Raw genomic sequence first — 20,750 nt, 5'->3', positions numbered from 1 at the left:
TGAACGTGATTCTGCCTGCCTCGTCATTAGACACAATGTACACGTGAAGAACTCAAGGCTGACCTGTAACCAAGCCACAACCAGAGTGCCTGAGCCATTGTTTACATGTTATCTCATTAAGTCCCATTACAAATGCATCTCCCCTGTGAAGCCCTTCCGTTCACGAGGGACATGAGCGGCCCCTAGGCTTCTCCAGCACTTAGGTTACTCCACTAGCCAAACAGTGTTACAGACTAAGAGATCCTTGAGGGTGAGGGCTGTTTCTTACACAGTTCTGTGTGCGACACAGCCTTTAATACATAATAGGTGCTTAATAATGAGTCATTTGAATGATGAACCCCCGGGGAAACAGATGAAAAGTGTTGGGTGGAGAAAGATGCCTTGAGCTGGCCAGTCAAGACTGCTTCTCATCAGTCCCTTCCCTGGCCTCCTCATGCTAGTAAGTTACAGTTTTAGTTCACTGTGTTTTGTAGTGAGCCTCCTTAACTGTAGTGAAATAAAGGCATACAAAAAATAATCCCAATTAAGGCTATGTGTGTCTGTTTAGGGGAGAGGAGTGTGCCCCCAGCAAACACTTCTTCTCCAGCTGGGAGAGCCCTGCACTCAGACTCCAGGGTTGTGCCCAGAGGGTCCTGAGCAGCCCAGAAGATGGCACCACCTGTGGGTTTGCTCTGAGGGCTCTCTTGCTTTCTATTTCGGCTTGAATGATATACCCATCCACAAATCCATTGAAATTTTATTGAGCACTTGATGCTACTCTTATGGCAGAAAGTGAAGAAGAACTGAAGAGCCTCTTGATGAGTGTGAAAGAAGAGAGTGAAAAAGGTGGCTTAAAACTCAACATTCAAAAAACAAAGATCTTGGCATCTGGTCCCATCACTTCATGGTGAACAGATGGGGAAAAAGTGGAAGCAGTGACAGATTTTATTTTCTTGGGCTCCAAAATCACTGTGGATGATGACTGCAGCCATGAAATTAAAAGATTCTTGCTCCTTGGAAGAAAAGCTATGACAAACCTAGACAATGTATTAAAATCAGAGATGTCACTTTGCCAACAAAGGTCCATCTAGTCAAAGCTATGGTTTTTCCAGTAGTCATGTACGGATGTAAAAGTTGGACTGTAAAGAAAGCTGAGCTCCAAAGAATTGATGCTTTCACACTTTGGTGCTAGAGAAGACTCTTGAGAGTCCCTTGGACTGCAAGATCAAACCAGTCAATCCTAAAGGGAATCAGTCCTGAATATTCACTGAAAGGACTGATGCCGAAGATGAAGCTCCAATACTTCACCTGATTTGAAGTGCTGACTCATTGGAAAAGACCCTGATGCTAGGAAAGATTGAGGGCAAGAGGAGAAGGGGACAACAGAGGACGAGATAGTTAGATAGCATCACAAACTCCATGAACATGAATCTGGGCAAACTCTGTGAGATAGTGAAGGACAGGGAAGCCTGGCGTGCTTCAGTCCATGGAGTCACAAAGAGTCTGATAGAACTTACCAACTGAACAACAACAATTTGCCAGACCCTGGGGACAAAATGGTAAGCCAAGCAGTCCCAGCCCTACCCTCATGAAGGTTCCAGTTTTTCCTGGAAGAACTGCAGAAGAAAACCAGTAGGCAGTCAGCTTAAACCCAGGTTGTGCTTAGTCACTCAGTCCTGTCCACTCTTTGCAACCCCACGGACTATAGCCCACCAGGCTTCTCTGTCCATGGGATTCTCCAGGCAAGAACACTGAAGTGGGTTGCTATGCCCTCCTCCAGCGGATCTTCCCAACCCAGGGACAGAACCCAGGTCTCCTGCATTGCAGGCAGATTCTTTACCATCTGAACCACCAAAGAAGCCCAGACTCCAGGCTACAAGGACAGAAATAAACACAACCTTGAATCCAATTGCATTAATGGATATGCCTTAAGAATGCTGCTCCCTAGTGCCCGCTGCTGGCCTTATCTTGCATGAGAGGCCCCAGGCCAGCACCTTCCGTGCCTGCTCCAGCCACAAGCTTAGCTCTGTGGTTGGCTGCCGGACACACGCCTTCCTGGCTACAAGCATCTGAGCTGGAGACACTCTGGCTGCAGGTTCTAGGAGCTGGGGCACACAGTTTAATGGCGAATCTGGAGTGGACTGGGTTTCCTCAGAGAGAAAGGGGTTTGCACATCCAGAGTTCCCGGAGGTGGGGACTCGGGGAGTCAAGGTCCTGGCCGCAGTGGGTAGTGAAAGGCAGAACGGTGAAAAGGGCAGAAGGAGGCAGCCAACCAGATGTTTGCTGCTGTTCAGGGGGCTGGAAAGTTTCCTGTGTCTTCTAGTGAGTCCTTTTCTCTGCTATTAGGAAAAGATTTCATGAAAGGATGTAGTTTTCTAAAATCAGCTGTGAAAACTCAAGGGTGTGCATGAGGCCTTCACTGAAGGCCTTTGTTTAATGGGATTATAGGAAGCTAATTCCTCTATGGCTCAACCGGTAAAGAATCTGCCTGCAATGCAGGAGAAATAGGAGACACGGGTTTAACCCCTGGGTTGGGAAGATCTCCTGGAGGAGGAAATGGCAACCCACTCCAGTATTCTGGAAAACTCCATGAATAGAGGAGTCTGGCAGGCTACAGTTCCTGGGGTCGCAGTATCAGACATGACTGAAGTGACTTAGCACACATAGCAAGGTAGCTTATTTTCTTCCTAGAGCAGTGATTCCTGGAAGAAGTGTTTGGAGTCTTTCATGTATTCTGGGCAATTAGTGTGCTCTTGGGTGGACTTGGCTTATGTGAGAAGATGGAAAACCTTGGAATCTGGAGACCTCAGTTTTCTTTCTGGTTCTGCCACTCATTGGCTGTGTGACCTTGAGCAAGTTCCTCTCCTTTTCTGGGCCTTAATTTCTCATCTGGAAGTACCCTTGTGACTCTAGTGTTCCCTGAAGGCTTTGAGAGGGAGATGCTGGGAGCAAGCAGCGAGCAGAGCTCCAGTGGAGGTGGTGGTAGCAGGTCAGGGGAGGCAGGATGTGGGGGCCTGGTCAGTCCTTATCACATCAGGCTCCAGGGGAAGACAGAACAGTGAACCACAGTGATATAAAAAAAGGTCAACAACCCAACAGTCACATTTCTTTCGCTAAGCACAGTGACTTTTGCTAGGAACCATGAAGAACATTGAGAATGATTGCTTTCGCCTGGCATTCAAAAACTGGGTTGATCCAAGTGAAAATGCCAGGGATTGTTAAACTCTTCACCCCTGACTGGCACCCACACAGCATAACAGTGACTGGCCTGAAGCTTAGGGGAGATAAAGCAAAAGAGAGATGAAGTGTGGGTAAAAAAATACAAAAATTCACTAAAGGGCAGTGGGAACCGACTGGTAAAGCCCTGAGAAATACAGATTGTGTGTTTCTGGATTATCCAAGGCAGAGCTGTATTGCAAAAAGGAAATCAATATAAGGGATGTTCAGAAAACCTGATTTCTAGTCCTACGTTTGAAAGACAGGGAAGGCTGGTGTGCTGCGGTCCATGGGGTCACAAAGAGTTGGATACGACTTAGTGACTGAACATCAACAACAGTCCTGTGTTCTTCATTTACAAGCAGTGATACTGAGCAGACTGAAGGCAGTAAAATTATTTACATTTCTCTTTATCCATAACTCTTTTTCTTCCATGAAGCTGGCAGCCCAAGAATGATCTTAGTCCTTCCAACAGAAAGAAAGCATACATAAGAGTAAAGCCAAACAGATTTGAATCGATTCTTGCTGACTATAAGGTGTTAAAAAATCATTTTGGTAATGTTTATTATCTGATTCAGGAACTGAGAATAGTAGCCTTTAGTCAGCAGTAAACAGACCCCTAACTTGTAAGAATCTCAAGTTCAAGGCTAACTTTAGAACCAATCAAATAAGAATAGACTCTTTAGAGCAAACTGTATTTTTTCAGTCTTGAGGTGAGTCTGCCCCAGGGCACATCTGAAATATTTATTTCACTAATACTGGAGATGTTATCAGTATCAAACAACATCAATGGCTTCAATGCAAACATTATTTTAAAAGTTACTGATGAGGCTGTTACACATGTTCTGATTTGTATACTTGATGGATTTTGTTGTATTGGGGGGGGGGATTTTTCTCTTTAGGTTTATTAATATAAAGCAAGGATTATTAACTGAGGGTCCAGGAAGCCTGTGAAATTAAATGGAAAAAAAATTATATCTTTATTTTTTTACCACTTTTAAACTAAAATTGGACTTTAACATTTCCTTCCATAAATCCAAAATTGTATCAGCAGTATCTGTGACTTTATCACCACCAATAGAGATCATAGACATTTTATATTTCAAATTACAGTTGTTGCAGATAGCATACAATAGCATTTTCACTCAAAACTACTTTGAAATTAGACACCGCCCCCCAGATCTTATTTTAAATATGTTAATGAAAAGGACATGAATATTTCAATTTTAAAAATCTTTCAGTAGTAGTATTTCAATATCATATGTTTTCTTTACAATCCTATATACATTTAAAAACATCTTCCTGGGAAGGGGTCCACAGATGTCATCAGCGAGACTGATGGCATTTGCACACACATGAGTGCACACTCATAGTAAGAGAACTAGTCTAAAGGTGATCATTGACTTTGGTGCCTGAGATGCAAGTCTGAAGTCAGAAAGTCCTTCCAGAGACGCATCTGCTCTTGTTTCATAGTGAGGGACAGGGGAAGAATTCTTCTTCCAACTGCTTCTAGACGATGGCTGCTCCCCGAAACCTGGTGGCATTCTGCCCTTGTACCCTGCCCAGCTGCTTTCATCTCTGTCACTGCGACAGAGACAGAGGGGCTTGTCTTAGCTATGGCTGTATCCTCATTTTCTAGGACAGGGCCTGACACACAGCGGGTTCTCGAGAAAGTTTGCAGAGTACATGGAAATATGAACTAGAAGTAAATCCTTGTTGAAACGGACACACAAGTAGTGCTGCTGGATGAGGTGGGCACGTGTGAGGGTGTGTGAGAAAACAGGCCGGGGATACAGGGACTGTGTTGGGGGTGTGGGCTCCGGAAAGTGGGGCATTCTTTTTTAAAAGAAATTCAAAACAGACTTCTGGAAGGTCATTTTTTAAGAATCTTGCTGGCAGTGTGAAAACACCCACCCCCCGCCTGTGCATGGCCCCACCCAGCCTCACGTGGCCACCTCGTTCTCCCCCCACGCAGGGCTGGCTCCCGGCATATATGAGTCTCTGTGGAGCTGGGGCAGGAACCAGCGAGGCCACCCATCCGGACACCTCTTAGCGAGGGGAGAGTGTCTGAGGAGCCTCGCCCAGGCTCTGCACTGAGGGCCTCCGAACACGTCGCTGCCACCACAGTCCCAAGATGCCAGCAGTCCAGCTGCTACTGCTGGCCTGCCTGGTAGGGGGTGTGGGGGCCAGGACAGCCCAGTTCCATAAGGCCAACGACCAGAGTGGCCGATGCCAGTACACCTTCAGCGTGGCCAGCCCCAGTGAGTCCAGCTGCCCTGAGCAGGGCCAGGCCATGTCGGCCATCCAGGAGCTGCAGAGAGAGAGCAGGGAACAGCGCGCGACCCTGGAGTCCACCAAGGCCCGCCTCAGCTCCCTGGAGGGCCTCCTCCAGCGCCTGACCTCAGGCCAGCCCGCTGGGCCCTTGGAGACCCAGCAGGGGCTGCAGAGGGAGCTAGAAGCCCTGAGGAGAGAGCGAGAACAGCTGGAAACCCAGACCCGGGAGCTGGAGTCAGCCTACAGCAACCTCGTCCGTGACAAGTCGGCTCTGGAGGAGGAGAAGAGGCGGCTGCAGGCGGAGAACAAGGATCTGGCCAGGAGGCTGGAAAGCAGCAGCCAGGAGGTAGCAAGCCTGAGGAGGGGCCAGTGTCCGCAGGCCCACAGCAGCTCTCAGGACGTGCCATCAGGCTCCAGGGAAGGTAAAGACATGGGGTTAAGGTGACAGGATTCATGGTGATCTGTTATAGGTGGCCCAGGCCTATCCTTCCCACCCTGTCCTTTCTCCCGGAGACCACACACGTAGCATGAGGCAGGCAAATGAAGGAAGGCAAAGCAACCACTTGCACATATTCCTAGTACATTAGCTCCTGAAAATCCTGTCGAGGTTAGTGGTTCCGGGTTCTTGTGCTCACGCATGACAGTTTTCACCATTCACAGCAAAATGAGAAATAGAAGGACCAGATGAGATGCCTATATATACGATCAGTAGAAAGTTGCCAACTCTCCTTTTAGAAAACTATCCTTTTGTGAATTTTTGTTCAGAGGTTATTGATTCTTGCCTTTTGTTGTTAAGATGCCCTCTATTTATGAAATGATTTATGAAATGAGGTGATAGGGTTTTTTTATGTCCTTCCTTAGCCAAATAAAGAGGCAGCAACCCTTTTGTGTGTTCCCTCACTATATTGTTTTGGAGGTTTTCCTGCTCTTTGGGTAATCTGATAGGGATTGACTTAAATCTGTAGATTGCTTTGGGTGGTATTGCCATTTTAACAGGATTGATGCTGGAACTTTTCCTGCTCTTGATTCAGTCTGAGAACCTCTGCCTTTAAGTCACTTTGAGGTGGCTTTTGCTGCCTCAGATGCTGTTCTGTTCATCCTGCCCGTGCCAGAAGGTGAGTCCCTGAGTGTCTGGGCTGGGGGCGGGGTCACTCTTCCCAGCAGCTGGGAAGACAGTATCGTTGTCACTGTTTATGAAATTGTACTCCCAAATACTGGCTGTTTAAATAAGTTTTCCAGTCCTGAGGAAATAAACAAGCAAATCCAGTTATGGGACAACTACCCTAGAGTCTTCAAAGAAAGAAAAAAAGGGAGGTGGGGGACCTTGTTTTCGATTAAAGGGGACCATAGAGATGTAGTGACCAAGTGCAGTGCGTGACCCTGGAGTGGCTCCTGCATCCAGGGTCCAAAGCTTCAGAGAACAGGTTTGGGATCCTTGAAGAAATTTGAATATAGACTGCTTGTCAGATTACATTATTGGGTTAATGTTCAGTTTCTTGGATGAGAGATGGTAGTGTGGTTATGAAGAATAGCCCTGTTCTAGGGAGATACATACTCAAGTACTGAGGGGTGAGGTGTCAGAAAGTCTACAGTTTACTTTAAAATAGTCTGACAAAGATTATGAATATATAAAGAGAGAAAGAAAAAGAATACAAATTGACAAAGTCTGAACAATTGGTAAATCTAAGTGAACAGCACATGGGGGTTTATTGTATTAATACTATTCTTTTAACTTTTCTAAAGGTTTGAAAATCTTCAAAATAAGATGAAAACTTTTCTAAAGAGAGGCAGGTGTGAGATCAGAAAACCCAAGAGCTGATGCCTGGGTATGACCTCAGGCAAGTCATCTAGTCTCTACATCTTGGTTTCTCACCTATAACATGGCAATGAAAATTCCTGTGTTGAATAATGATTTTTGTGGGGTTCAAGTGAAATCACTCTAAGGTATAAAGGATTTTTAAAAATTTTATATTGCTAGAGTTGGAAGAGATTCAGTTCTAAATTTTCTTTTTAAAAATGTATATTTATTTGGCTGCTTTGGGTCTTGTTTGCAGTGCACAGGATCTTTAGTTGTGGCATATGGGATCTAGTTCCCTGACCAGGGATCAAACCCAGACACCTTGCACTGGGAGCATGGAGTCTTAGCCACTGGACCATCAAGGAAGTCCCCTAAATTTTACAGTGCAGAAAAGTAAGATGCCAAAGGACCCCAGGTGGAAGAGCTGATCAGTGATAGAGCTAAGATTTGTTGAATTTAAGTCTTTGAGCACTAATGAAAGAGTCATTATTAATACAAGTGTTAATGAGGCATTATGTATTTCAGACTGTTTACTGAATGAACAAAAGCAGTGTGTGTTTATGAAAATAGAGGCAAGTTTTTTTTTATTGTCTTTGGTCATTTAACAAATCTTTGGAAATTTATTCTATGTGTTCTCTGATTTTATATTTCTTTTTGTCCTTTCCAGCCGCTCTACTTTTGAAATAAAGACAACAGCCTATTAGAGTGAAATCCAGACTTGGAAGCTTTTTTCTAGCAGTGGGATTTTCCTGAGCAGGATATTACATTAGTACAAGAATGTAGAGCTGGAAAGCGGGCCTCGAGAGCATCTGGCATCTCTGGCTCATTTGGGCAGACCTGGAAACTGAGGCCCACAGAGTTTACTCAGTGCTCCCCAGTTGCCAGCCCACTGGTGGCAGAGCTGGGACTAGAATTCAGCTCTACCTAGAGGTTCAGTGGCTCCTAGGACCCTGATGGGACCTCTAGTTTGTAGAATCTAAACATGAAAGACAAAAGGGTTACATTGAAGTGATGAGGAAAGGCATGCTTGGAACAAAAGATGTACTTCTGAGAGTAAAGGGCTTGGGAGCTGGGCCTCAGGTGTGGGTGTACATATGCAGGGGAGGCAATACCTGGGGAATGGAGGCTGGGGGGTGATAGCTTACTGGGTGAGCAGAGGAAAGGACTAAGAAGGGGGACATTTTCTTACTCCACCTGTAATTCAAATTGTCACCACCACTTTACTGGGTAATTGTTGCTGCTGCTGCTGCTGCTAAGTTGCTTCAGTCGTGTCCGACTCTGTGAGACCCCATAGACGGCAGCCCACAAGGCTCCCCCATCCCTGGGATTCTCCAGGCAAGAACACTGGAGTGGGTTGCCATTTCCTTCTCCAATGCGTGAAAGTGAAAAGTGAAAGTGAAGTCGCTCAGTCATGTCTGACTCTTATCCACCCCATGGACTGCAGCCCATCAGGCTCCTCCGTCCATGGGACTTTCCAGGCAAGAGTACTAGAATGGGGTGCCATCGCCATAGGGAAAAAAGTCTCTATAGAATTATGAAAGACACTTGCTTTTGCATGTGTGTGTGTGTGTGTGTGTGTGTGAGTTGAAATAAAATACACATATAAAATGTTGTAGTAATAGTTTTGTAGTGAGATGTCTGGAGGGACTTCCCAAGTGGTCCAGTAGTTGAGACTCTCTGCTTCCTACTTCAGGGGGCATGGGTTCAATCCCTGGTCGGGAAATTAGATCCCACATGCCTCACAGCCCAGCCCAAAAGTTAAAAAAGAAATGTGTGGAAATCTTTTAAATAACCCCTAAGTAGAAAACACAGATTACCAGAGAAAAATTAGAGTTGCTTGTAGAGTCACAAGAGAAGCCCCACTTCCCCCTTTATTTCTCCTCTGCTTTGGACTGGTTGTCTCAGAGAACAGAATCCAGCATGTGGGCTTGTGGCAGCATTTGTATGACCACATCCCAGGGAGGAGAATCGGGGATGGGGGGAATGTGACAGGGAAGGAAAGAGAACCAACAAGGGGTGGCGGTGAGGGGCATTCTCCAGCGGGTCCCCATGGTGGGCAGCAAAGGCTCGACCCCACAAGACTTCTGAGGAGTGGAATGCAGCAGAGGAAGGGAGCACTCCTCCCTGGATCCTGTGCTCTGTTGGCCAAGGATCATCCCATGGGATGTATCGCATTTCCCTGATCCACAGATGGGGGCACCAAGCTGGTTCTTGCAGAGCCCGCCAGGCTCCTCTGTCCATGGGATTCTCCAGGCAAGAACACTGGAGTGGGGTGCCATGCCCTCCTCCAGGGGATCTTCCCGACCCAGGGATCAAACCCGGATCTCCTGCACTGCAGGATGCAGAGAATGACCAGCAACTGGAGGTAAAGTGGAAAGCACGCACTGAGGTGTCTGGCACACAGTGACCAGCCAGGGGATGGACTCTAACTACGAAGGGCTTCTTTTGCCTGAGTTCCACCGTGGTTTAAAAATGTCACTTATAGATCAAAATGTCAACATGTATGTATCGTTTCTGTAACATGCATTGATTCCAGAGACAATAGGTGTTGGAGCAGCACTCAGGATAGTAGTCTGCTAGCAAATCTTCAGTTTCCTGGAGTATTCATGACAACCTGTGATTTCGTGAGCACCCTTCTTTTTCTTCATCTTCTTCATGTATATAATACTGACCTAACTTTTTAGGCAGATAGAAAATAGCTACACTAATCATTATAATGTCATTTGCTTATAGACATATATGTTATGGAGAAGGCAATGGCACCCCAGGAGCCTCCGGTGGGCCGCAGTCCACGGGGTCGCTAAGAGTCAGACAAGACTCAGCGACTTCACTTTCACTTTTCACTTTCATGCATTGGAGAAGGAAATGGCAACCCACTCCAGCGTTCTTGCCTGGAGAATCCCAGGGACGGGGGAGCCTGGTAGGCTGCTGTCTATGGGATCGCACAGAGTCGGACATGACTGAAGCGACTTAGCAGCAGCAGCAGCATATATGTTATGCAACCTTATGTACCTTATATATATATTGCCTCTGTGTGTGTGTGTGTGCATGGTATGCAAGCAAGTTAATCAGCCCAGGTTAAGCTCTCTAGCATGTGTCTATCAAGCAGCAGTGAGAGAGTCAGGACAGAGCATGAAGAAAATATTTCCAAAATTTTGTAACCGATATGAACTTTTCAACCATAGAAAGACTGGATTTTCACAGAAACAATTCCCTAAAACTTTTTAGCTGTCCGATACAATATAGTTCTTAATCTTTTCATAACCTCTTTTTGTTTCCCCCCACACACATTCAGAATGAAATTTGAGTGATTCTAAAACATTCCAGAGAAACTTTAGCTTTCTGTTACATTTTTTATTGAAGACCATTTCATTTTCAGTTTGAGCTAAGACTTCTGAGGGTCAGAGAGTTTGAGGAACTTGTCCAAAGTCACACAGCTGGTATATGGCTGGATTGAATTAGGAAAGTATGACTTCTGGCCTTGCCAGGCCCCTTCACACAACAGCTCCCCTGCCTTTTGGGCTCTGTATCCTCTCCCACAGTCTTCAGTTCTCGTGCCCGCTCTGCTCTGGGAATAGGACCATTGCCAGGTGCTGCTGGCTGACACAGCCACGCAGCAGCCAGCAGGCTTGCAAGCCAGCCATCCCACCTGCCAAGTGAGAACTGGCCTTGCAGTCATTCTGGAAGCGATTCCCTGACATTATGTTTTATTGTGATTCTTGTTTACTCCAAAGAAAGCCATGAGGCGTGGTTCCTGCAAAAAGTGATTAAAGGGGCTGGATGCGGGGGAAGGCAGGGAGAAAGGCCCCTGGTCAGAGCCCTGAGGGCCTTGGTGGGACCAGGAAAGGAACTGGGAACCAGTCAGGCACGGGTAGGGGGACAAGAGTTGATGGCAAGATAGCTCTTTGGGTGCACCGCCTGGGAGCTGTGCATGTATGAGTCACCCACTGGAATCTGAGTCAGCTCCAGGAGTGGGTCACCCCCCCCAAAGAGCTAAGCAGCATCTTCCAAGCTCTTGTAGAGCTTCTGGTAGCAGTCTGGGTTCATACTGGAGTCAGAAACCACAAAGCAGACTAAGTCAGGAATGCTTCACATGAAGAATAACTGATGAAGGAGGAGCAACTATGAGATAAAGTAAACTCTGCATGGCACCCTAGGTCTGAGTGAGGGGAACCAGAGGGAGCACAGACTTGGAATGGTCCCGGCTTCATGGAGGAAGGCGGTTTCAACCCATGAGACAGCAGAGAGTCTGGCCGGTTAGCCTGAGCTGGAGCTGGAATGGCCACCTCTTGAGTCTGAACCAGGCTGCAGGCACCTGCAGAACCAGCGTGGGGGCTTGCAGAGGTCCATAGAGTAAGGGGGTCCCTGTGCAGGGACTCGGGGTCCATGTAGCGAGGGCTGTGGGAGGGTTATGGCCAATCTGAGGTGGCAAGATCACAGAGGAACCAGGTCCTGGACTCGTGCCTGGGCAGGGCTCCACCAGGTGTCCTCACACTGGTGCCCACCAGCCCAGCCCCTGCAGGAGACCCACCCACTTCCCCTGCAGTGTCCCTGCAGCACCCTCTACTGAGAAAGCTTAGCATTGTGCTCACTTTAGAAGAGAAATGCCTTGTGTTTTATAGAGCATCCATGAAAGGGTGCGTCATCTATGCATTCAGCACTGACAGGCAACACATTTGTAACTGACACTCAACCTCACCATAGCGTGGAAAGGTTCACAGCTGCCATGACCATGATAGATATGGGTTCAAGTCCCAGTCCCACCACTTACCAGCTGTGTGATCTTGGGCAAGTAACTTAACCTCTCTGAGCCTGTTTCCTCTTCTGCAAAGTGAGGATCATAAGGTTCCCTTTTAGGACTGCTATGTGGAATAGAAGAGCCTAGCATGGTACCTGGCTCATAGGAGGCACTGAGTAAGTGGCCGTAGTTACATTAGGTACAGACTGCAGTTCTAAAGCCTTATTCTATTTCTCTAAAACTTGTGAAGGCAACAGATCACATAAATAATGTATATAAAACTGCTTTGAAATGTGGAAGGAGCCATAAATACCTCTTAATCATCTCTTTTCACAAATAAACTGTTTTTCAGTATTTCAATGCCAGTACTTTAGCTGTCTTCAAGGAAGTTACCTGGGGAAATGCCTGTAACTTTGGGTTCCTCCCCCTTCACATTTCTTTATTCCCTGTGGCTAAAGATGAGGTTTTTCTTTTTTATTTCTCTCTCTCTCTTTTTTGGCTGAACTACACAGCTTGCAGAATCTTAGTTCCTCAACCAGGGATTGAACCTGAGTCCCCCTGCGTTGAAAGCACAGAGTCTTAACCACTGGACCACCAGGAAAGCCCCCCACTTTTCTTAACTTTCTTCTCACCGACTGGCAGGTATATGCCTCTACTTTTCTCACTATACATCTTTTTTTTTCAGTAAAATTTCTCACTGAATTATATGACCATCCTAGTTACATTCAGAGAGTGAAATAATTTGTATCAGATGCACAGACGAAGAAGCTGGGTGCAGGGGAGGGCGGGTCACAGTGACCCTCGATGGACGACAACTGTGGGTCATGGAGCGGACAAGCAGGGAGCTAGAGAGGAGCAAGCGAACTCTCTAGCTTTGCACAGATGCCACTGCGATGATATTTCTTGCTCACCTGAAATCTCGCCTGCACAGCTTTGCAGACAGGAAGGCAATTCAGGGAACCGAATTAATGTCCCAAGACTCCCCAGGAACCATTTGGATTGAATGTTTCTGAATCCCCAAATGAACCCATGTTACTTTTCGGCCAAGAGGACTTGCCAGACTGAATTCCTCTGGGAATTCTGAAGGGAACCAGGGAACCAACTGTACCCCTTTTCTCTATATCTAGCCTTGCACGTCTGGAGAAGGAAATGGCAACCCACTCCAGTATTTTTACCTGGAGAATCCCAGGGACAGCGGAGCCTAGTGGGCTGCTGTCTATGGGGTCTCACAGAGTCGGACACACTTGAAGCGACTTAGCAGCACCAGCAGCCTTGCACCTCACAGGTGCTCCAGAGGGGCTGGCTGACGCGATGGATCAACAGCTTGCCAAGGCTGCAGACAATGAAGACCTTCACACCCCTAAGGGTACTCCCAGTTACCCCTGGAGTTTGGGTGCATAACCAGGATGACCTCAGTTGGTTACACATTTTGATTTAGAGCTTTTAACCCCTCAGGCAGCCCAGTCTAGGAACATCCCCGGGTGTGAGGATGGTGCCCCCCAACCCCCACCCCCAGGGCAGTCACACTCTCCAGGAGGCCAGCTGAACAGCTGCACTAAAGGCAGGGTGGAGACTGTGTTGGGATCAGGGATCGGGGATCAGGATGGGTCAGGGCTCGCTGTGCTGCTGGGCCACACAAAAATACCACCACCAGCACCCTGGACCAGCCCAAGCCTCAGGGCTTCTTAGCTGGGTGCTTTCCCTGCCTCCTTCCAGGGAGAAACATTTCTAGTATTGTAGTTCACTGAAGCTAAACTCCATGGACTATAGCCCACCAAACTCCTCTGTCCATGGGATTCTCCAGGCAAGAACACTGGAGTAGGTTTTCATTTCCTTTTCCAGAGGATCTTTCCAACCCAGGTATCGAACTTGGGTCGCCTGCATTGCGGGCAGATTCTTTACCATCGGAGCCACCAGGAAAGTGCTTCACTGAAGCTAAATACCAGCAACCGTGAGAGGGAGCCTTGATTTCAGACATGAGAAAATGTGAAAGAATGTGTGGCTTAAGATTACTGAAATGTGGGCACATCCAGGAGGGTTGATTTCCATTGCCTGAGAGGTCAATTTAGAAGGGTTAAGCTAACAAGTGATGAAAGACAGAGAATGTCTTCCTGACTTTCTGGGCTGTGGTCTCAGGCATTGCACTGACCACCCTCCTCTACCGTCCTGCACACCTGGGAACGCTGGGCTGGGAGCCAGGTCAGACTGCCTGAGATGGTCAGCAAGAGAACAGGCTGATGATTTAAGCATATCTTTTTTATTCCAATACTTTGACATCTTGGCCTTGCCGCTACAGAAGGGACTGCCCCTCACAGGGTAGTATTGCTAAAGATAGTAAATGACTCAACTGTAAGCACATTTTTCATATTCAAACCAACCAATCCAGAGCCCACAACCTACTCTCTCTTCCTTCGGACTCACACTCAGGGCCACTATTACTCCACCCTGATCAATGGGGGCCAGGTACGAGACACCTATGGACAGCTCCCACACTTCAAAACCTTTCAGAAATTATCCAAAGTAACCAATCCTAAACCTGCTCATCCTGCCTCACTCATTCCTTCCCCTGGAAATCGCAGTAAGTGCTCGCCCATGTTCCCCCTCCCTCCTGACCAATCCTGGTGCTACCCTGGGAGGTCACCCTTTGGTGACCTGTGGTACTCCGAAGGGGTACCACCTTTGTGGTACCCCTTTGGAGTGGTGCACCCCCTCCTCTAGAGATCAGTGAGTATAACAACTATCTTTTCAATGGCAATGTCTCTTGATCTGTTGGCCTCACCATTGCTATTGTTTAGTCTGAGTCATGGACTGTAACTGACCCCATGGACTGTAATCCGCCAGGCTCCTCTGTCCATGGGATTTCCCAGGCAAGAATACTGGAGTGAGTTGCCATTTCCTCCTCCAGGGAATCTTCCCAACCCAAGGATCGAACTCTCTTCTCTGCATTGCAGGTGGATTCTTTACCACCGAGCCACCCGGAAAGCCTGTTGGCCTCACCATACCTGAATGACAATCCATCTTACATTTTAAAACAGCTGCTCCTGTTATATTCAAGGGCTGCTATATGCCATAATGCTAATCAAAGTAATAATAGCAGTAACTTAATATCTAACCAATGTCATCCACACCTCTCCCCTTCTCCATGGTTCAAACCCTCCACCAAATTCCTATAGGAATCCTTCCTTGTCCACAACTAGCTTTGGAAAGGGATCTGACAGAATATTGCAGCTGAGCATGTAAAGCTTAACATGTTACTTCTTACAGACACATTGGTATTGTGACAAGGGGAAAAAAAAACAAGTCTTGCAGGGAATTTGTTCATTGTTGAATTTCAGGCATCCCAGTTGATGCTAAGGATCTTCCCAATATCCCAGCATCAGACCTCACCTACTCATAAATCAGACCTTCTAGTGGGAACCATTTTAACTGTGTACAAGCTTACTTTATTTTGAATACTATACTCTGTGCTAGGCATGTTGCTATCCAATTTATTATTTTTGAGCTTTTTATTATGGGCTTCCCAGGAGGTACAGGGAATGAGGGTTCAATCCTGAGTCAGGAAGATTCCCTGGAGAAGGAAATGGCAACCCACTGCAGTATTCCTCTCTGGAAAATCCCATGGACAGAAGAACCTGGCGGGCTACAGTCCATGGGGTCACAAGAAGTCGGACATGACTTAGTGACTGAGTACACATGCACAAGTTTTTTATTATGTAATTTTTCAAACATTCACAAAAGTAGAGAGAATAACACAAACCCTAACATACCCATCACCTGGCCGTGACAGCTGTCAGCACAGCCCAGCCTTGTTTCATTGTCCTTCCCCTTCCACAACCCCACTTACTATCTTAGAACAAATCTCAAACATGCTCATATCTTTGAAACCCTATTTAAATCCCATCCTCAATATAGTCTAGCCTTAGACCTTCTTCCTCATGGTACAATCTTGCCTCTTTCTTTTAATATAGTTGCTAAATGGAATTCGGAGAACGTGGACTTCCAGGAACTGAAGTCAGAGTTAACAGAGGTTCCTGCTTCCCAAATCTTGAAGGAGAGCCCATCCGGTCATCCCAGGAATGAAGAAGGAGGCACTGGTATGGAGTGAAGTTTCTCCTCTTCTGTACCCACATGGTCTAGTTCTGTGCTCAGAGTTGGTCAGTTCCCTATGCGGGAGGCAGGTGGACAAGTAACCTCCCTGGGAGCAGAGGCAGGAAAGGAGAAAAAGAACAGAATCCCTTTTCTGCTCCCTTTCCAGAGTACACTGGCAGGGAGTTGGTCTTTCCTGGCAAAGCTCTGTATTTTGTCACTTACACTTACCATGGAGACTGCACTGCCCCAGGGGAAGATGAGAGATGTATCCATTTTTCCCACTTGGTTGTCATATAGAATGGATTGCATCTGAAAAATGACATTTTTCAAGTAGATCCTTAATATCTTTATCTTGGGGCCAGACAGACACCATGTACCATCCCAGCATATTGTTAACTAAAGGTATCTTTCTTTAATTTTGGGTATTAAGGAAAGGTAGCATTGCCCCTCTCCAAGGTGTTCCCTGAAAGCCTGACTTTAAGATGATGAAGACCGTGTCTTTTAGAAACAGGGACTATCCATAATATTGACAGTTATTGCTAGCACAGAAAGGCATGTAGGAGGATGGGGAGTTTTAAAATATTCAAAATAAGATTCTTTGAGATATGGGCAACACAGAGCTTCCACTTTCTCTAAGGAGATTGAGATATCCATTATAATACAGAGATGTGATTCAAATAGTTCTCAACCATCTCTTCATTTTAAAAATCATATTCAGATTTTATTGTATTAAAATAAAGGCTGAAGTATGTGGTCCATTGGGGAAGGGCTTGAAAAACTTTGTTTTATTGAGTTTATTGTAATGACTTGATTTTAATCTCACTGTTTAAAATAATGAAATAAACCAGACATAAAAATCATAAACAGTAATATAATGAACACCATGAGAACCTGCCCAGGTTTAGAAAAATATACAAATGTAGTGTGAAGAGCTCTGTGCAGCCTTTATCTTTACAACCAATACCAAGTTGAAGTATTTATTCAAAACAATCCATGTATAAGTGGACTCATATAATTCAAACCTGTGTTGTTCAAAGGTCAGATGTACTTGGATTCATATTACATGGTGATCAAATAATATTTCCTGGGCATCTACTCCATACCAAGCACTTAACACGTATAATTATATGTAAAACTTACAACCCTACTACCCAAAACTACTCTTATCTCCCTTTACAAATAAGAATACTGAATCTTAGAGAGTAAAGTAACTTACTGAAAGTCACACAAGTGGCAGGTGGCAAAGTCCAGGGTTTTTTTTTGGTTGCTTTGTTTTTTGGCATTTTATTTACTTGGGTTGGGGCTTCCCTAGTAGCTCAGATGGTAAAGAATCTGCCTGCAGTGCAGGAGACCTGGGTTTGATCCCTGGGTCAGGAAGATCCCCCTGAAGGAGGGAATGGCAACCCACTCCAGTATTCTTGCCTGAAGAATTCCATGGACAGAGGAGCCTGGTAGGCTACAGCCCATGGGGTTGCAGAGAGTCAGACAAGACTGAGCGACTAACACTTTACTAAGACTTTACTAGTGTTAGCTTTTAATGTCATTCACTAGCCAGGATAAAGTTTGAGGAGAACTTTTGAGGACAGTTTGGAGTATTGTGGAAAATGATTTTTCATAATCTGAAACCACCCGTTTGTGCTTCTCTGGACTGGCAAATAGAGGCCTGGGGTAGGGGGGTCATGTGCCTTAGTTTCCTCAACAACTGAATTTTTATAATATCTGAAAATTGAGGGGGCTTCCCTGGTGGCTCAGACAGTAAAGAATCTGCCTGCAATGCAGGAGATGTGGGTTTGATCCCTGGAGATCCCCAGGAAGATCCCCTGGAGAAGGAAATGGCAACCCACTCCAGTATGCTTGCCTCGAGAATCCCTTGGACAGAGGAGCCTGGCGGTCTACAGTCCATGGGGCCACAGAGTTGTACACGACTGAACCACTGACACACACACAAACACAGAGGAAAAAAAAAAAAGCTTAGGTTTAAACCTGGACCGTTTGCCTCTGGGGTTCTCACTTCTGCGAGCTCTGCCATGCTCCACATCCTGGAACGATGGTGAATACAGTTTTTGTTTTGTTTTCGTTCACCAGGATGTGGAGAACTTGTTTGGGTAGGAGAACCCATCACTCTGAGAACAGCTGAAACAATCACCGGCAAGTACGGCGTGTGGATGAGAGACCCCCAGGCCGCCTTCCCCTATACCAGGGAGACCACCTGGAGAATCGACACCGTGGGCACGGACATCCGCCAGGTGTTTGAGTACGACCTCATTAGGCAGTTCACGCAGGGCTACCCGTCCAAGGTGTACGTGCTGCCCAGGCCTCTGGAGAGCACAGGCGCCGTGGTCTACCGGGGCAGCCTCTACTTCCAGGCGGCCGAGTCCAGGACAGTGCTCCGGTATGACCTGCGCACCGAGACGGTGAAGGCGGAGAAGGAGATCCCCGGAGCCGGCTACCACGGGCAGTTCCCCTATTCCTGGGGCGGCTACACCGACATCGACCTGGCCGTGGACGAGATAGGCCTCTGGGTCATCTACAGCACCGAGGCGGCCAAAGGCGCCATCGTCCTCTCCAAGCTGAACCCCAAGACACTGGAGCTCGAACAGACTTGGGAGACCAACATCCGTAAGCAGTCCGTCGCCAACGCCTTCATCATCTGTGGCACCTTGTACACGGTCAGCAGCTACTCCTCGCCCGACGCCACTGTCAACTTCGCCTATGACACGGGCACGGGGAGCAGCAAGGCCCTGACCGTCCCGTTCAAGAACCGCTACAAGTACAGCAGCATGATCGACTACAACCCCCTGGAGAGGAAGCTCTTTGCCTGGGACAACTTCAACATGGTCTCCTATGACATCAAGCTCTCCCGGCTGTGAAAAGCTGCCAAGCTCTCAGAAAAGGCAGAAGGAGATAATGTTCAGGGCTCTTGAAGGGAGAGCCAGTCAGCCAAGCCCCACACAGCTTTCCTCTGCTCTCCAAGCTTGCATTAACCCAGAAGAATGTGCATGGTCACCGGGTCCGACTGGGCAGGAAGAGCCGTCAGGGGATTGAGACGATTCCATGTTATCATAGATATTCTTTTCCTCTGTCTGCTCTTAAATGGATATTTAGCCAAAATAGTGTAAGTTTTCTGGTGATTTGAGGCAAAAGCTATAATGTGTAGGGGGTTTCTTCATGAAAAGCACAAGACTTTTGATAAATGGGCCTCACTAGCTAAAGAATGTATGTTTGGAGAGGAGGGTGGGAAAAACAGGTTGCCCCACAGGGAACCCAGAGCCAGCGCCTGCCCTTGCCTGTTGCCTGGTTACCATGAGCTACAATAACAAGCAGCGCTTCTAAAGGAAAAGGGATGGTTCTTGTGGCAGCATGAACATGCATAAGATGTGTCTACTATAGTTGGCTTCTAATGCTTCAGGTGGATCCAGTTGTGTATGACAGAATCTTTGCCCCATGAAATAAAATAATCTTACACAATGTTCTCCTTGAACTTTGTGCGATAGTTTGTAGAAGGGAAGAGTACAGATTCTAACCATCAGATAACTCCTTTGGGTTGGGAGCGATGATTGCAGGATGCTAAAGTTATGTAGTGTGTGTGTGTGTGTGTGTGTGTAACTTAAAGGTTTGTGCCTGGTTTTGAGGTCTTGCCCATGATGACACCAGGCAAACTGCGGAGTTCATTCCTTCCCACCCCCATCTCCTTTTGCTTTTGGTCCTTCTCAAACAATCTTTCCAGCTTTTCTCCAACTTACCGTCTTTCACCCTAGCTGTATTTTGGTTTTTATTTGCTGTCATGGGTATAACTTTCAAAAGCCAAGGCCTCAGGTGAGCAGACCTAAGGAATTCAGTGACTTCTTTACCTAAATTTAATTCTCTCTTTAAAGGTCTGTCTCCACAGACATCACAATATGAGGTACTGGGGGCTAAGACTTTAACATATGAATAGGTGGGAAAGACCATTGAACCCATATCAACTGTGTATTACCACTCTACTCCACTGGTAGCAAACTCTTGAAGACTAGAAAATCCAGAAGTCAGTGCATGAACTCACTCACTTCTAAGCACCTTTAGCTGGCAGGTGTTGAATAAAAAGGGGAAGGTGAGGAGACACCTTTGGTGGTGAGTAAGTGGTCACAGCACACGCACAGGTGAGGCAAACCCTGCTAACACAGCCCTGTCCACGTTTCTTTCCTTCCACGAGCTACTGCTTCCAGCTTTGGGATGGAAGACGAGAGTGAAGAAAGGAGAAACAGAAAGGAGAAGGAAGCTCTTAGCTTAGCTTCCAGGGCATTAGATACTCCTCCACTGTGGACTGTTCCTTCTGGGGTTGTGTTTGTTTTGCTAGTTCCTCTTTTTAGTCTGTATTAGTCAGGGTTCTCCAAAGACATAGAACCAATAGGAGATATACAGGTATAAGTATAAATGTAACACCAGGTCTTCCCTGGTGGCTCAGAGGTTAAAGCATCTGCCTGCAATGTGGGAGACCTGGGTTTGATCCCTGGGTTGGGAAGATCCCCTGGACAAGGAAATGGCAACCCACTCCAGTTATTGCCTGGAGAATCCCATGGACAGAGGAGCCTGGTGAGCTACAGTCCATGGGGTCACAAAGAGTTGGACATGACTAAGCGACTTCACTCACTCACTCACTCATAAATGTAAAAAACA

The 20,750-nt window shown here is 46.7% G+C and overlaps 1 protein-coding gene across 1 annotated transcript; it reads left to right on the top strand.

Annotated features, from left to right (window-relative positions):
• The first annotated feature begins 4,982 nt into the window (after window positions 1–4,982).
• On the top strand, window positions 4,983–19,589 carry MYOC (myocilin). Its single transcript, XM_055582230.1, has 3 exons — window positions 4,983–5,891; window positions 15,974–16,099; window positions 18,180–19,589. The coding sequence occupies exons 1-3, from the start codon at window positions 5,330–5,332 to the stop codon at window positions 18,962–18,964; spliced, it is 1,473 nt and encodes a 490-aa protein (XP_055438205.1). The 5' UTR covers window positions 4,983–5,329; the 3' UTR covers window positions 18,965–19,589.
• Window positions 19,590–20,750: the final 1,161 nt, after the last annotated feature.

Source organism: Bubalus kerabau, chromosome 5 (genome assembly GCF_029407905.1).
Source record: "Bubalus kerabau isolate K-KA32 ecotype Philippines breed swamp buffalo chromosome 5, PCC_UOA_SB_1v2, whole genome shotgun sequence".
Lineage (NCBI taxonomy): Eukaryota > Metazoa > Chordata > Mammalia > Artiodactyla > Bovidae > Bubalus > Bubalus kerabau.
Note: the sequence above shows the minus strand (reverse complement) of the source record. Positions and strands in the feature narration are given on the sequence as shown.